Source organism: Megalobrama amblycephala, linkage group LG3 (assembly GCF_018812025.1).
Source record: "Megalobrama amblycephala isolate DHTTF-2021 linkage group LG3, ASM1881202v1, whole genome shotgun sequence".
NCBI lineage: Eukaryota > Metazoa > Chordata > Actinopteri > Cypriniformes > Xenocyprididae > Megalobrama > Megalobrama amblycephala.
In genome coordinates, this window is record NC_063046.1 from 8,579,732 (window position 1) to 8,598,791 (window position 19,060).

General features: G+C 36.0%; 1 protein-coding gene across 2 annotated transcripts in view; it reads left to right on the top strand.

Annotated features, from left to right (window-relative positions):
* The first annotated feature begins 1,727 nt into the window (after positions 1-1,727).
* The window catches only part of furina (furin (paired basic amino acid cleaving enzyme) a), a 134,254-nt gene continuing 116,921 nt past the window's right edge, over positions 1,728-19,060 (top strand). The window contains exons 1-2 of one of the 2 annotated variants that reach the window (XM_048183718.1): positions 1,728-2,192; positions 10,068-10,392. In XM_048183718.1, coding sequence (XP_048039675.1) covers positions 10,216-10,392 — 177 coding nt within the window. In that variant the 5' untranslated portion in view covers positions 1,728-2,192; positions 10,068-10,215. Of the gene's footprint in view, positions 2,193-4,593; positions 4,741-10,067; positions 10,393-19,060 lie in introns of those variants that run through there. The other variant, XM_048183719.1, reaches the window with a different exon arrangement.

Below are 19,060 nucleotides of genomic sequence, written 5' to 3' on the forward strand. Positions count from 1 at the left end.
ATTATTTTTTTCAGTGGACTATACGAAAATGCATCAATTTTGTGTTTATATCCAATACTTTTCCAAACAAATCTAATAAGAATAGCTCTTTTCGTAACTGCAGACAGAAATGTAGCTTTTGGGTTAAGGGGCAAAAGCATTTCTAATGAAATGCAGTTAGCTACAAACTGTCCATCTACATAACGAATTGTCAGTCCATTGAATTGCCTTTCTCAAAGACTACTGACAAATAAAACATAGCTTGACCTTTGGTCATCATCAAACCAGCGATGCTTGTATATTACCATAATGACAGGCAAGAAGGGAAATATGAAATATACACTTTGAAACGTGATCCCGGTTAACGTGATCATAATGAGTTCGGGCTCCAGGAGCTTCATTAGCTGGATCATTAAGTCAGCTGTGGGTAGATGCTCCCAATCTAATTGATGGCTGCGCGAGAGAGGAAGCACTTACCCGCCTTTTTTTGCATTTCAACTTACTTCATCATACTCGAGGAGTGGTAAGACTGCTGTTGTGCTTAATAAGAAAATGAAGTTTTGTAAAATTACTCAGAGTACAATAATCACGTTTTTGTTAAAATAAAGAAGAATCATCAAATACCAGTTGTCTATTCTGCGAACACATTCTCCAACGCGCTCTGGGGTTGAATGTAAACTGCGCATGCGCGTTTTTCCCCGCAAAAAACATCCATACTGAATAAAACTTTTATATATATATATATATATATATATATATATATATATATTATTATTATTATTTTAAATTCTGGAAGGTTAGGGAAGCTGTAAAAGGAAAATATGGAGTGGAAAAATGCTAATAAAAAAATATATAATTCAACGAATCCCAATCATGCCCATACTGGCATGACTGGTGAATTTCTTCATTTAAATTTTGTTTTCAATAATTGTATTTTTGTCAAATATATATGTAAATACACCTCATAGCTCATTTTATATATATATATATATATATATATATATATATACACACACACACACATATATATATATATATATATATATATATATATATATATATATATATATATATATATATATATATATATATATATATATATATATACATTCGTTTATTGTAAGGTTCCTATCCCCGCAAAAAACATCCATACAGAATAAAACTATTTTATATTATTTTTTTAAAATATTATTTTAAATTCTGGAAGGTTAGAAAAACTGTAAAAGGAAAATATGGAGTGGAAAAATGCTAATAAAACATATATATAATTCAATGAATCCTAATCATGCCCATACTTCAAGTGAATTATTTCTTCATTTAAATTTTGATTTCAATAATTGTATTTATGTCAAATAGAGACTATATATATATATATATATATATATATATATATATATATATATATATATAATTCACTATTTTGGTTTGAGTAGATGTTTTAATTACATGAAAAACTATCAACTAAACATATTCCAGGAGATGCTTCGTTTTCCCTATAGTAAAACAAAATATGAAAGTTTACTTCAACTTGAACGCACACAAGCCTGCAAACGTTTAATAAATACCATATAAATTACATTTAAATCGTAAACAATATTCACACTGTAAGTTTTTGTCTAACATCACCTCGTGTGTTTGAAGTGAACTGCGCATGTGTATCCAGTAGATGGCGCAAGAAAATCAAACACCGCATGACGCGCTCAAGCGGACGCGTCCTGACGTCGCTTCTCACTGCGTAAATCAGTGACGTATTTCCTGAGTAGCAGTACGTAGACTACCCTCTCCAGTCCAGTCCCTGGAATGAGGTGTATTTTTTATATCTTGTTTGTTTACTTGATTCCGCCGTTTTGAATCGTTCTAGCATGCGTACGTAACTATGTTGGCGTGTCGGTCCAAAGGTGGCTCAGACGAACCGGGTCTCAGTGATGCCTTAGCGTCGCGTTACGTGCGACAGAGCAAGCAAACCTATCGCAAAGTTTCCCTGTTGTACAGTAGATGAGTGCGCGTGGACTTTAGGACAGTCCAGTTCGTCAGGACATCTCAGTCTGTCCTCTTGACAACACTACTTCCTCGCTGTCTCGAGTTTAGCTTGTTTTCGGGACTGTATTCGTCGTCAGTCAAACACGGTGGACTTTTCGTCGTGTCCGCGGACAGGTTTAGTGGATTTACGTCGTGTCCAAGGAAACGGAAGATTAGAAGCTGATGCTGTTGAGGTGAGATATTCATTCAGTAGTAACGCTAGTTATGAAGAAAACCACGGAGATGGGTTTAGTCTTGAGACTTGTAAGTAGTCTACAAACTTATGTGAATGTTTTATAACTACATATCTTCGTCTGATAACATTGAATAGACTTATTTAAAAAAAAAAAAAAAAAAAAAAAAAAAAAAAGACTTCGGTGCACATATGCTACATAATAAATAAACAATACACATGAATACAATACATACAGTTCCACCTAAAAGTATCTTGACACTTCAGTTGGTTTTAACATTTATTTTTTAAAGCAACACAAACACATTTTACGTGCAACACATTTCTCAGTTTTAGATTTTAAATATATTTTAACACTTAAGCAGAGTTAAGTTAACATTTTTGTTTTCATCCTCCCTCCCATCTGTTACTCTTTTAGTGTTTGCACTCCTAAAATTTGTGCTTAATGCCTTTTTAAGTTTTTTTTTGTGTGTAAAACTTGCATTACAACTTTATATTGCTGTTATTTTTACTTATTTACTGCTATTCTTATATTATTAATTTCACGCTTAAGAAAATGCTGGGTTAAAAACAACCCAAGTTGGGTTGAAAATGGACATGCTAGACAGTTTTATTTAACTCAACTATTGTTTTAAAATTACTATATGGCTGGCTTAAAATTAACCCAAAATCAGACACATAATTATTAGAGGCAACAATAATAATCAAAAGGTGAACATTTATTAATTAGCAATTTAATAAATGTTTATTGTTTAATTATTATTCATGAATCTTATTAATAAATGTTCATTTATTAAACATATTAATTTCCAACATACTTTGGGTTCATTTTAAGCAAGCAATACAATCATTTTTAAACAATAGTTGGGTTAAATGAAACAACCCAGCAGGTTGGGTAAACATTTAACCCAACCGCTGGGTTTGTCCATTTTCAACCTAACTTGGGTTGCTTGTTACCCAGCAATTTTTAGATATTGACAAATAAATATCTTTATTTCATGAATAAGGAATACCACTGTGTTTTGGGGGTTATACTGTTTAAAAATGCTGGGTTAAAAACAACTCAAGATGGATTGAAAATGGACAAACCCAGCAGTTGGGTTAAATGTTTGCGCAACATGCTGGGTAGTTTTATTTAACTCAACTTTTGTTTAAACATTACTGTATGACTGGCTTAAAATGAACCCAAAGTATGTTGGAAATTAAAAATCAGACACATAATTACTAGAGGCAACAATAATAATCAAAAGGTGAACATTTTATTAATAAGCAATTTAATAAATGTTTATTGTTTATTATTAAACTAAATGTTCATTTATTAAACGTATCAATTTTCAGCACACTTTGGGTTCATTTTAAGCAAGCAATACAGTCATTTTTAAACAATAGTTGAGTTAAATAAAACTACCTACTGTAAAAAGCAAATCAAAAGTTGAGAACTTAAAAGGCAACAAACTTCAGCAGATTTTTGAGTTTTCTCAACTTGTTTTTGTAGGAGATTTTTGAGTTTTCTCAACTTTTTGTTGTATAAACTGAATACAAGAAGTTGAGAACTCAAAAATCTGCTGACGTTTGTTGCCTTAAACTTCTAAGTTTTCTCAACTTTTGATTTTTTTTACAGTGGAGGTTGGGCAAACATTTAACCCAACCCCTGGGATAAAACAACCCAATCGCTGGGTTTGTCCATTTTCAACCCAACTTGGGTTGCTTGTAACCCAGCATTTTTTTTTAGAGTGTTATAGCCATCTTCAGTGATTGTTGACAATGACATGACTTGTTTTTGACAAATAAAATAAGAATTTTAAGACTTGATTTTGATGTTGAAAATCGCCCTGAGACCAACTGATTAAAAGTTAAACACAAAAACGAAAAGAGAAAAGCATAAATTGTTTGCAGATGCCACTCAATTTGATCTTTTGCTGTTTAATTCGGTTTCATTCTTATCTTAAGTGTCCGTGTACCGTTTGGAAATGCTGTGTGGTCTGTGATCTGTCTGTTTTGTTCTGATGTTGTAATGTGGAGTATATACAAATTATTTGTATCGAAGTAAAGTGCTGTTATTGTTTTCCTGTTTCTGTTTTTATTATTATTTTTATAAGCCCCAAACTAAAAAGTGATCACACTTTCATTCTTTTTCCTCATGAGACTAATGTTTCAGCCATTAGTAATCCCAGTGTTGTGCTTGCCAGGAAACAAAGTTTGTCTCTTCTTTGGAAAAAGCAATCACTTGTGTTTTGAAATGTGTAATGGATTGCATATGTACAGCTGTCTGATAACATTTAGCTTCCCTTCAATTTTTAGATAAAATGGGCTTATATGCTTCTAAAAGTTGCATCCTGTCTTGATTTTTTTTCTTTTTTTGGTCCGCACTTACTGTCAGCCGTCTCTGTGCCGGTTTCCTCTCCCTGTTAAGTGTTAACCATGTTGTGATGTCATGAGTGGGTGTACTTTGAGATCAGGGCTGGCACAGCTTTAAATTGCTGTCAGGAAAGTTACGCACTTCTTGCTTAGCCTACTTAATCTGGGTTAGACACGCGTTCAGTGCTCAAGTGAGTATTGTTTTATTTTCTTCTCTTGACCTGATAAAAACATTGTGTAGGGAAATGTGACGTAAGTGAAAATAACTCATCGTTCATGTTAAGAACTTGCTTGTAAACAGATTTTTTGTTGCGTTTTTCCTGTGATTTATTTTTATTTAGAATTTGTCTCTTTTTTTCCCCAAATATCAGAAGGTTTGGTGTTGTTGAAGCATTGTTTTATGCTTTTTGGAAATTATGGGCTTATAATATGTAGTCTGAATTTGTTTATGCATGTGTAGTAAATTGATCTGACAAGGTAAATTAGTTGTCAAACATTTGTAGCAATATTTCTGTGTTCTCATAAACAGCGTTTACTGATTTGTGGTGATCAAAACAGCTGTAAGCTGTTTACTACAGTAAAGCTGAATTAGTCTTACTAAACTCATAATACAATTACAGGCTTGATGTAGCCTGAATTCTGTCATTTGGATTGTTTGTCAGTCTTCTGAAGTTTTAAAATGCAGATTGATTTACATATATACAAACATATATACATGCATCTTAGTTAGTTACAACATGTATAATGTTTTTATACAGCATATTCATTTCGAAATTGCAAAAGTATTTGAGGAAAAAATGGAAATGTTTCAGAATTAAGAGTAGAATTTATTTCCTGATGGCAAATTTGTGGTAGAACAGGTAGTGTGTCTGACTCCAGATTTCGATGAAGTGCACTTGAACACAACACAGCCGACTGCATTCTTTTGAGATTGTTATAATGAGAATGACATAGAGAACCTATCAAAGAGCACGTAAACAGGGACATGTCATTTGAACCAACACAGCAGTGTGCCCCACATTTGTTAGGCAGAATAATAGAGTAAAAGCTCTGCCCTGAAAGGAAATACCAGCAGTTTTTTGTTTTGAAAATGTGAGCAGATGATGGGTTGACTTATCAGATCGTGAGAAGTAATTTCAGTTGCCTCTCTTGTTTACACAAAAAAGAACACATTTAGTCCAATGAGACTGTGTGACAAGCCTTTATATGATTATGAAATAGGCCATTAAAGGTGTGGACAGGTCAGCCGGACTCACGCATCGCTCCACCTATACAGTACATACATTGAATACGCCCATATAGTTTGTTTGTCACTTCCCTGAAATACGACCCATAGGAGCGTTTGCTAAAGTTGCGCCCCTATCGACAACTGGACACTTTCATTTTAATGCATTGTTCCCTTTTATTTTGGGTTATGCTTAGCTCAATTGGCAGAGCATTGCACAATATGCAGTCATGTGATTGTGCGATCATGGGTTCGATCCCAGGGAACGCATGTGCTCACAAAGTGTATATGCACTATAAATCACTAAGGGTAGGTTTAGGGATGGGGTGGGTGTAGTCGTTAATAAAAAATGAGTTTTGCTAAATGGAAATAGGAGAAATGGCGTAAAAAGTTAACACATTGCATTTAAATGAACACGCATTTTGATTGGTAACGACAGTTATACGTCATGACGACAGATGTAACACGTCACTGTCATTATTTTTATGCCAGCTAGAGGGCGCATGACTTTAAAACGTAAATATAGGTTGTAATAAGGTGTTTGAAATAATGACCTATAGACATTGAAACATAAGTCTGCTGAAGAGAAATTAGTTGTTTTTTTTGTTACTATAAAATCAAATAAATTGCAAGCCAAACTCATGCCACCAGTCAGTGAAAATGGTTTCAGAAAAAACTTTTCTCTACCTTTAGACAGATTAATGGACGAAATGCAGGGTGAATTGAATACGCTGTTTCGTTCCCTAATGCAGGAGTTTTCAAAGTCAAAGACAGTAAGCCTCTCTTTTGACACAACGTACATACATATTTTTTTTTTTTGCGCATAAATAATAACAGACTCTTGTCTCGTGTGCCTAATGTACTGTAATCATCTTTACCTTGATTTAGGGCTGCCCTTGACTAAAGAATTTTCTGGTCGACTAGTAGTTGTTCATTTTAAGTGATTAGTTGACTAATTGCATGTTTAATAATAAACCATTTAAAGAGCCTTTAATGCCTACATATCCTGATCAGCATTCAAGTGCACATAAGGTTTGCCACAGCACACCGGCAGATGTAATGATTATGAATACGCCAGGGAAAAACAGCATGGAGATTGCTTTAACATTTTAATAATTAATTAATAAACTACTGTTTTCTGCAGTGATGAAGTCGACGATGCTGACTCGTCATCTCTGCAGCAGTGGACGTGCCTATATGCACGGATTACATAACCTGAGAATATTTGTTTTCCATTTGAATTGGACATTTCACTTTCTTTCTGTAGTTATATTTTTCATGTATGTGAGGCAAGATTACATGCAGTTTGTTCTTTTTTTTTGGCACGCTCAAGTTCACAGAGAGAGACGGCAGAAAGCGCACCCTGTTTGCTTTCATTATTTTACAAAAGCACAAAGTTTTGTTGTTATTGTGAGTGCAGACAAATAAAAGTAGACTCTTCACAGCTTCAAAAGATGTATTACTCTTATCTGTATGACCAAAAATGACAGAGTATTGGCTTATCATCTGAAACATGTTAGTAGTAGCAGCTTAACATGGTCACTCGCTTTAACGTTAACCTCACTTACACTTAAAAATTTTAAGTGTAAGTGAGGTTAACGTTAAAGCGAGTGACCATGTAAAGCTGCTACTACTAACATGTTTCAGATGATAAGCCATATTTGAAGTGGATGAATGATAGGTGAGTGTTTGGATGTCCTGCCCGACTATAATTACCACATAGACCAGCTGTTAACGATCTGTCCGTCACAGACTGTGTGACTTCGCCACTTCCTGTGACTAAGCAACCAAAAATTTGTCGTCAACATTTAGGGGCAGCCCTACCTCGATTACAGTCGTCATGCATCAAAACTTTACACTGGTTTGCTTTATCCAACCGACAGATGTAGTTTTGTGTATCATATGCTAATGTAGCGGTTGGGTGTTTTGAGATGTCGTTCAGTCTATTGAGAAACAGCTTGCCAAATACACTATTCTCTCCACCACCTCTGATGAAATCAGCCAGGTTTTCTCTGCATTAGCGCTGTTTTGGACTGAATGTTTGAATGCATTCGCTTACTGGATCCTTGGACTGAAAACATTCCAGGAGTTTAAAATGATCTGATTGAAAACAGAGGAAAAACATGACATCTCATGTCCAAAAAGCTGCTTCTTTTCACTTTGTTTCTGCTATAATGTATTAATTGAAATGATTAATGATTCATTAATTAATTAAAAATTGTTTACCACTACGCCTCCCCTGGCATGGTCTGGCGCCCCTCTGGGGAGGTGCTTCCCGCACTTTAAAAACCCCTATCTTAATGCAATGGCTTAAGTTTATGGCAAGTTGAGCCTCAAGTCAACAAGAATCTTGCATCAGTGTTTGCTTAGTCATAAGACTGGAGAAGCAGGTCAATGGTTTTGGTGTGAAACGACAGTCTATCATAACTGAACATGGACTGATGAATATTTCTGTGGAAGAATAAGTCAGCTGTGTTCCCTCCCATCTCCGGTTTACTGGTAGCTTACCAGCAAAGATGATGACATGGCACATCACTTATGGAAGTCAGAAAGCTTCCATATTTTTTTTCCATTTTCAGCAAAAAAGATCTTGTGAAATTGAAACTTTGTTGACTTATTTTGGGCAACCAAGAAGTTGCTGGTAGCATTTGCATGATTTTCCACCAATGGTTGTATAGTATTAATATCTTGTTGCATCTAAAGGGGAATTGGATAGCAATTAAATCACTTGAGGTTGCAGAATTATCTTTACTGTTGCTTGTTCGTTGGCATTCATACTCTACAGGGCTCGACAATAAGGACTGCCCGATGGCCCAGTGTGAACGAAAGTGTCTTCATTTTTTTTTAATAACAGTTCTTAACATTTTATATTTTCAACATTAAAAACATTTTTATGCATCTGTAACTGCTCTTGACTGATTAACTTTAAAGGTCCCGTTTTCCGTGTTTTTTTGAAGCTTTGATTGTGTTTATAGTGTGCAATATAACATGTGTTCATGTTTCGCGTGTAAAAAAACACAGTGTTTTTCACATAATTTACTTATCTGTATACCGCTGTTTCCACTTTCATAAAAACGGGCTGATGACTTCCTTGTTCTATGAAGTCCCTCCTTCAGAAATACGAGTTTTGATTGTGCCAGCGGTTCCTGTGTTGTGATTCGACAGCTCTGAGCGCATCTTGCCTGGAAAAGTCACGCCTCTTACCATAACGTGGAGATGCACGCGCTCAGTGTTATTGTAAACATGTCTTTAATTTTACCTTATCAATTTGAGCCGGAATCAGACCCGGTGATTGGACTGCGGGATGAAAATAACAGCGTTTCGACGACATGGCGACAAACACACTCTACAAATGCAACTCTTGTGTATTCCTGTGGGCGGAGGTTAGTCAAAAAACTGTTTTAGTGACGTCATTAAAGAAGGAAGTAGAGGGATGTAGTCCAAACTGGCCGTTCGATGTAGGCGACTTCAGTTAAATAAAATATCTCGCTTGGCATTGAACTTTGAGCTTTAAAATTTTACAGATTTTATTTATACTCTAACAACAACATTACACACTAACTAAAGTTTGAAACATGGGATCACGAAGAACGGGACCTTTAACTTGTATCTAGTAGCTTTTGGTGTCATAACCTTATTTATTGAGGTTAAATATAACAAAGACAACAAAAACAATAACTATGCTTATTTTATAGGCCCATTTTCTAGTCTTTTACTTTTATAAATTTTTTGTTGTGGGGCCAGTGAAAATTTTGACGGGGCAAGTAAAAATTTGAACCACTGGCCCAACCGGGCCAGTAGAAAAAATCCTTAGTGTTGAGCCCTGCTCTACTACAATATCCAGCTGTATCAGGCGGCAGAACATGTGACCACGAGGCATGAGAATTCAGTTGCGTGAATTTGCTGTTGCTCAAGTTAGCTCAAATTGTCAACTCATATTGAAAACAATTGCCTTGATCCTCTTACAGTGTGAACGCTCTTTCATTTTCACTATCAAAGTTTTTTGTGCTCTGGAAATGGTTTTGGAAAGACATACATACTTTAGATAGACAGGATTGAAATAGCCTCTTTTACATTTGCATTGAGTAAAATATGAATAAGGTCTTTTAACTGATTGGAATCATCAAATTCCTGCATTTAGTTGGCACTGGGAAATCTTTGTTTGCGTGTGCTGTTCGTTTTTAACTTGTTAGTCAGTTGCACAGTATTAAGTGATTCATATCCTCAATTATACTCTTGCACCTGCAACTCAAATGACTCATTCTGCAGTCTTCCATCTTTTCCCCTCCCCAGGTGATTCCTGAATCATTCCGAGTCCATCTCTCTTCCTTGACTCCGTCTCTACATGTGCCAGGGGCAGCACGGGTATAGCAGTGGGCCGCTGTGCTGACGGACTTGGTGACATTAGGAACTCCTGCCTTGGTTCCCTCCATTGTGTCTAATGGATCTCAGGCTTGCCTCATTGACGCTCTGTACACTACTGATTCTCGTGACCTCCGGGCCACAGCCATCCATTGGACAGAAGGTTTACACCAACACATGGGCCGTCCACATCACAGGGGGAGAGCAGGAAGCGAACCGGATTGCTAGAAAGCATGGCTTTATAAACCACGGGAATGTAAGTGCTTTATGTTCAAACAAGTAATTCTTGTATGTTTGGTTCACTTGGGTTGGGTTGTTCATCTATGTGCAATGCATCTTCTTTTTAAAATGAAAGGTGTTAGGCTTAATGAAGTGCTTTCATTTTTAGTGTTGTCAGCAAAGACTATATTGGGTCAAAGAGAACGCATGAATATTGGCTCATATTTCACCTCAAAATCTAGTTTTAAGTCCAATAAGATTTATTTGCACTGTGACATTAAAACACAGTAATGACAAATGAGCTAAAAGTAGCTAAATTATCAGCAAATTAAAGGATTAGTTCACTTGAGAATTAAAATTTCCTGATAATTTACTCACCCCCATGTCATCCAAGATGTTCATGTCTTTCTTTCTTCAGTCGAAATGAAATTAAGGTTTTTTTAAGGTTTTCTCCATATAGTGGACTTCAGTGGGGTTCAACGGGTTGAAGGTACAAATTGCAGTTTAGGTTTTAAGTTCAGGGTTGTCAGAGTGTTAAATACTGTTTGTGATTACTGTAATGAACAAGGGATGTGTTGATGATTCACCAAAATGATTCGTTTATTTTCAGAACTGCTTGTCACATGCTTGTCTTGTGTGTATGTTTTTACTCTCTCATAGATAGTAATATTTCAAGTATCCCATCTGAAATTTGTAGATTTAGTCGCTGTCCTCCACTGGAGTTGTTCCCATTCGTTTTGTTTTGTCCCATTCGTTTAGTCTGGGTGCCTTACAAAGTTGCTGTTGGTTGAATTAAGATTTGACAGATGAACTTGTGCCTCATTTGGGCTGGTTTATTAGATAACGTTGTGTCATTTGTGATAAGGCTTTCTGGTGTTATAGACACTACCATTCAAAAGTTTGGTGTCAGTAAGATTTTTTTAATGTTTTTTAAAAGAAGTCTCTGATCACAAATTTGATCACAAATATGGTAAAACAGTAACAATATTATTACAATCTAAAATAAGTTTTATATTGTAAAATGTAATTTATTCCTGTGATCAAAGCTGAATTTTCAGCATCATTACTTCAGTCTTCAGAGTCACATGATCCTTCAGAAATCATTCTAATATGCTGATTTGCTGCTCAAGAAACATTTCATATGATTATCAATGTTGAAAACAGATGTGTTGCTTCATATTTTTGTGGAAACCGTGATTCATTTTTTCAGGATTCTTTGATGACCAGAAAGAACAGCTTTTAATTAGTACTCATAAAGCACATATTAATACCTTATTATGACCTTATTCTACATCCCTTAATCCTACCCAGTACCTAAACAACGACTTTACTGAGTTTATTGAGGCAAAAGTCATAGTTAATAGTTAGTTAATGGTGAGAATTGGACCCTAAACTAAAGTGTGACCAAAAAATCATACTAACCCCATATCTTTGAATGGTAGTGTAAGTTGTTTGATATCAACTTTAAACGGTGTTATTCAAATTTATACAATGTTTGTGTCGCTTCTGTTGTATGAATGGGACAGTTTGTTATTCCTGTTAGTAGATGTGGTTGTCAGTCTCAAACACTGACTGTCAACGTGACTTTGAGGTGAACTTTTAAAGCTGCACCATGAGATTCTAATTAGTAAAAATGCAGATTTGTCCTTTTCTTCCTCTCATTCTGTGGAAGTCATGAATTTTGAACATTTCCTGCATGTTACGTCTGAATGCTCTGGCTCTCTCTGAAGGAATGCATAAAACATCTTCCTCTTTCTCCGGTTGTCATTTGATATTCTCAGCGTGTAACAGGCCCTTGACTGTAGACTTGTGTGGATTGAGCTGATACCTCACTTCCTGACCAAGGTACGCTTTTTTTAACACATGCAGAACTTGTTGGTTTTGTTCCGATTAGACAGCTTTGCAACTTCCTGCTCTTGGACAAAACTAATCAGATGTTTCATTCCCCACAAGTAATTGAAAGCACATATCAGTCGATAGTCAATTCATTAGGTTAGATGATTAATTTAGATGTGTACTGCAGCCCACCCTTCAGTAATGGGTTCACTTTAAAACGCAAACAGCCCTGTGTCCAGATGGTACTGTAAAGCCAGGTGATGAATGGATCCCTGCGTGCTTTGTAGGGAGCACTGAATATGCTGCGGTTAGTAATTGCTGAAAATTAATGCCTCAGGGTCCACGCTGGCATTCAGTCCTGTATCTCTTGAGAGATGAACTAATAACGCTGCCATTTTTAGCGTTGCGAGGCAGCGCGTGTGCACGGTTTTTAAAATGCAGCTTCTGTGCCTAGGTTCATGGCTTATTCATGATGACTTGTCACTGAGTGATGGTTTCGGAGATGACCAAAGTTCATTACTACAGACATATTTCTGCTTTTATCATTGGTAGAACTGGTATTGGTTTTCTAGGACCCGCAAATGACTAATGGTGCTTGCTATTAATTGGCATTATTACTAGTACTATTAAAAAGCTTAGTGTGTCCATAAAAATGGTGTTAAAAATCCTGTGACCTTATTTTGAGCAATATGTAGGGACTAGAAAATCATTAGAGTTCGACCGATATTGGAATTTACGATAACTAGGTTGGACCACGCTGGCCGATAACTGATTAATCAACTGATAGTTTTAAAATGGCATCTGAAGCATCCCGTTCTGTGACGTGCGCAGCCTTACGTGTCAAAACAAACTCCACAAGGCGTCAGTGATAGTTTTATTCCCCCTCGAGGTTGCTCTTGTACTGTTTAATGACAGCGGACCCTTCTCAGCTTCTCTAGCAACGCACGTGACACGGACACACTATCAGTATGGACCTTTTAAGCCAATAACTGATTGTTCCAGCAATTGGTTATCGCTGCCGATTAATCTGCAAAACCGATCATTTGGTCGACCTCTAAAAATCATGTAGACTTGGAACTTTTATTTTGAAATCTGTTTCTGATGGCCTTTATGATTGTTTAACAGAGCTCTTTGATTTATGTTTAAGAACTAAACATGTAATTTTGATTTGCATTATAATTCCATTTTCCAGTTGTTTTCCGTGAGCTTTCTTTTGAAACTGTTCGTCATGCTTGTAAGAACGGGAAGAAACTTGAAGCCATGGGATGCATTTGAGCTTGAAACGGAGAATGTTTTTGTTGGACTGTCGAGCTGTTATGGATCACTGTAAATCACCTGTGATCTTTTGTAATACGATTGTAGCATGGTTTTTCTCACTGTGAGACTGCTGCTGCTCCGCCGAACAGAAATCACACCTGGCCGAGCCCCAGACCCACATTGTGTGATGAGACATGCTGACAGCAATGTTGGCAGAGTTTGAAAAGCGTATCGTTTGGTTACACCAGTGCCGTGGGCTTAACGTTTTTAACATGTCTCATTTGTGTTCCAAGTGGAGGATTTCTTCTAGAGACTGAGAAAAGCTTCTGATTTATCCAAACAGTGCCTTCTCTTTTTCTTGTGCAGTTGAAGATTCTTTTGTGTGGTTTTTTCCCCTCTCCTGTTTTTCTTAGGTTGATGTAATGAGAGGCATGAATAAGCCGTTGATGTTCCTTTTTACTTTAGAAAGCAAGTTCAAAAGTTGTCAAATATTCAAAATAATTTTGGGTATTCTTCTCAACCTTCTTAGGATTTAAACAGGCTTGTCATTGGGTTTATATACGTTTTTAAGCATGATGTTATTGCTATTGTTTTTAATGGTTAAGGCAAAATTCTAGGAGTAAGCATTAAACTTAAAGTTTAGTTCACTTCAGAATTAAAATTTCCTGATAATTTATTCACCCCCATGTCATCCAAGATGTTCATGTCTTTCTTTCTTCAGGTGAAAAAAAAAAAAATTATAATTAAAAAAATAAAATAAATAAAAATAAAAAATATATATATCAGTCCCTCCAGAAAAACGCGGATTTTTTTGTGATTGTTGCAGGCAAAAACCCTTAATTTTGCAGCAAAATTAAAAAATGCGATGGAATATGCAGGATATTTTTGCAATTTTATGCGATGAAATTGCAGGAACTTGCAAAAACTGCGGTTAGCCTAGTGAGAACAGGGTGTTGTACAGGGCTACTACCTTAATGTAAAGAGTCATTTCTTATTACTTCCTATGATAAGCAAGCATACTAAATCACAGAATATTTAAGTTCTCATTCTGTTTCATTTCAGACCTTAATTAACACATGGCTCAAACTTCCGTCTGTGCCCCCACTGTCATGTAACACACCGGGAAAGTACTTTGCGTGGTCTTTTGCGCTTATTTTTGTTGGCAAATGAGAATGATTTGCGTGCTTCATCATGGTTTCACCCTGGTTTCACCACAGGGTTTGCAGATGATGTTCATGTCGCGTAATTACGTCACTTCATAAGGTTCCCATGGCAATGGGGGAAAATAATGGCGCTTTACTAGTGTGAAGTAAATGCAACATTTTTCAACTTTCTGCTAAGATATATGTGACTCTTTTGCAACGAAAATACAGGGATTATGAAATCATGCTAGCCCCGCATATTTTGCTTGCTGAAATTGACAATTTATGCAGCGAAAGTGCGGTGTATTTGAAAAAATGCGACCCCCGCATAAATATGCGGACTTTGGCTGATTATGCATTAAATCAGGCGATCACATAATCGCGTTTTTCTGGAGGGACTGATTATATATATTTTCACAAATGCTCGTCTTGCACTTCTCTGCGATGCGCCACGCATTACGTAATCATGTTGGAAAGGTCACGCAGTGCAAGATGAGCATTTGTGGTTAAAAAGTAATATTTTAACCACATAAAATTATATAATATATAATTATAATATATAACTATATATACAATTTTTATGTTTTTTAGAAAATGACAGAACCTCTTTCTCTAGATAAGTCCCTTATTCCTCGGCTGGGATCGTGTAGAGCTCTTTGAAGCTGCACTGAAACTGCAATTTGGACCTTCAACCTGTTGGTACCTGTATGGAGAAAAATCCTGGAATGTTTTCCTCAAAAACCTTAATTTCTTTTCGACTGAAGAAAGAAAGACATGAACATCTTGAATGACATGGGGGTGAGTAAATTATCAGTAAATTTTAATTCTGAAGTCAACTAATCCTTTAAGTTTGTAACTGATCTCAAACCGTTTGTGTTAAAAAACATGAACGAAACCTCAAATAATGTGACTCGTTTGCTATTACTTTTCTGAGTGATTCGATTTACAGTTTTGGCCAAGTTAACAATGGAATGAGCAGAAGAATCCAAAAGATTTGCACTGAAGGAAGTCTGAGCCATAGCTAGAGACAGTATTATTTCAAAAGTTCACAGATTTGCAAAAAAAAAAAAATGCTCACCAATTTCATTAGAATACATTGACTCAATATGCACATTAAACTGAATATATAAAGCGTCACAGCCTCATTTCTAATTATATAATCTTATTAAAAAAATATTTAGTTTTTCAGTTAAGGCAGTGTGACCAAGGGAAAAGAGCGAATTAATAAATGAGATGACTTGGTTATGTTATTGAGGGGCACCATTATTATATTTATGAAGAGAGACTGAGCACAGCGAAGTCTGCAAAGAAAATGTGGGTTAGAGGTGGATCCCTTCAGGTCCTGGACACCATCCAGATACCTCATCTCATTATTTTCCAGGTTGCTTGGTCAGGATTCATTTTGTTACCTCCCCCTGTGTTTGGGGTTAAGGCAGCCGTTGTGACTCGATGGCTTCACTGCGAAGTCTTTAGGATTTTCTGAGACTGTTGAGACCGATCCATCTGTTCCATTTTAGTTATCTTTGCTTTCATTCCCTCATGAACATAATTCACAGGCGCTCTAGGGCCAAGTCATGATGGAATGGTTGTTTGTTGTTTTTTGTTTTTTTACTTTTAATGTAGTATATTGTACATGGCAACTTTCCCACAAAGACCAATTATGAATCCCACCCAAAATCACTTTGAATTGTCTGTGAGAAAGTCCTTGTTCCATTTATTTGATTATTATGTTGATGGAAAACAAGGGCTTGGATTACCAGAAATGAATCTGCTTGAAGGATTTCACAGCTGTGAAACCAGACGGTTACTTGCAGGTGTTTGCGCTGAAGTCGAGGGAAAGTGAGATCCTGGGCTGCAGCTGACGTTTTATGGCACGTAATTGTGCCAGGACTACACAGCAGTAGATTTGCTCCAAGGCAAATTTGAATTATAGGGATCTGCTCTATCACTATAATGAGCCTTTGTAGTTGACTGATGCAAAATGTAAACAAGTTACTTTTTAAAAAAACTTTAGTAATGTAGTTTACACATAATTAGTAATTCTGTTAAGATGATGTCTGATTCAAGATGATGTCAAAAGCGTGTATTAAATTAAACGAGAAATGTTCTTGTTTGTGAGTTTATAAGAGTCTTGCAGTTGCATTTAGTGCCTTGCCTACTAACCTACATCCTGCTAGCTTATAAATTAAAGTTCAAAGCCACATTCACTAATTCATACGGTCCTGCTGTTTGCTTTTGCTCCATGTTGTGCTTTTTTCCATGACTAAGAGACTCGTTTAGCAGTTTCTGTTACAAAGGCCGTGTTGTTTTTCTAGAAGAGGACAGCTGATATTCCTAATGTTTTATTTACAGAGAGCTTCACGCTTTTCATTCAAGCACATAGGCTAACCTCATCAGTTGTTTATTGATGAGTAATCGTCAGATAAAAGATACAAACATCATTTTGACTTTGAGATTTTACCTTTTAATGTGTTTGAACTCTGTTCAGTTTGAATTAATAATCAAAGCTTTACAAGTAGAATATGCAATGAGAACTACTGTATGTAGCACGTTATTGGTATACTTTGTCACAATTGGATGTATTATTAGTTATTTTTTTGACAATGCATGAGTTTTCCAGCAGCTAAAATAAAACGGCTAAGGGGAGTTGTTAGGCATGACGAGAAGCTGTTATAAATTCACTGTTAATTTATTGCTTTTATAAAACGGTTACCACACAATACAAATATTAAAGGCAAAAAAAAAAAAAAAAATGTATCAATACAACTTTCATGAAGTAAAATCATTAAAAGGTTTCCTTCCACTGGAAAAAATAGTCCCTGACCGTGATCAGCAACAGAAGTTACATTTATTATGCCTTTAGATGGCGGCAAAGATTGTCTTTATGAGTGAATAACTCCGTCACAAAAACTTTTATATTGAAACTTGTTGTAAACACAGAACAAGACACAAATGACAAATGCTTTGACTAGCGCTGTCAGTGTCAGCAGGGCACGGGAAAAGCCATTAAATGTTAAAGGACAAGATCACAGCCCACATTCAAACTTGTTTTTTATTATGAACATAGGACTGACCTGAAGGAAAATGCTAAATCTAAATCCATAAACTTGGTCACTCGATATCTCTCTCACAATACTCTTCTACATAATGCAGTAAGCTTCAATGAACAAAATCAATAGAGAACAAATATATGTTTACGTTGCTAAAAGTGGTTGCTAAGACAGATTCAGCAACATACACACTCAGTGGCGCAGCGATACTTATGTAATGCTATCAGCTGTATGTTTTTGGGAATTTTACAGTGGGCCGGATCAAGGGCCAGACCTATCCATTTTATAAACTGATTTATTTATATACATTTTGGATCAGGGCTCGACAATGAGGACTGTCCGATGGCACGGTGCATCATCACGAAAGTTTATCATTTGCATGTGTTTTTAAGCCTTGCAAGTTTAAATATTCAAGTTTTGTGTGAGCACACATCTGAAATGCATGCCTAGAAAGTAGGGCTGGGCGATATATCGCATGCGATTCTCACGCACATTTCGTCAGTAAAGCCGGTTCCCTGATTACCGCTAAATCGCCATCACCTGCTTTCAAATGGAGCGCCTTTTAATAGACAAAGCCGTAGTTCACGGACAAGCCACGCAAAATCGCGTTCAGTATCGAAGATGAATCGACTTCGATAATGAACCCGATTTTGCGTGGCTTATCAGTGAATTACGGCTTTGTCTATTAAAAGGCTCTCCATTTGAAAGCAGGTGATGGCGATTTAGCGGTAATCAGGGAACCGGCTTTACTGACGAAATGCGCGTGAGAATCGCATGCGATATATCGCCCAGCCCTACTAGAAAGCCACATTTCAGACAGATTGAGTTCTCTTTCACTTCATCTTGTGCTTGAATGGACAAATTAACACAAAATTATGTCAAAATGCACATCTTGGTGAGTATCCTTGTAAATATAGTCAGTTATTTCTTCAGGGAACATAACAGGTAAGAAGTAAAGCGCATACGTAACATTCGGTCCGAGCATTATGTCTTAAAGTGACAGCAGCCTAACAATCCTGCTGCTCTCTGTGTTTTTAATGTTAAACAAACAACAAAGAACAAAGAAAAAAATCACTGAATAACTTTTGTAACTTTTATAAGGATTAATATATATTTAATTTATACAGTGCATACTGTGCAGTGTTGTTTTTATATTTGATTAGTTTATTCAATTTCTGTACCTGAAAACTACATTTAGACCTATTGAAAATCCTGAAAAGCACAGTTTATTTCAATAATATGTTTGTTCTTCTTATTTATATGTGCTATTGCTATTATTTGTTCTTATTTTATTACTAGCTGTTTACTTTTCTTTAATAATAATTGAGATTTATAATTGTTAGGCTTGTAGTTTTTTGCTGTGGTATCAAAATTGGAATTGTAAAATTTGGTGTAACCTTATTTATTAAGGTTGCATGGG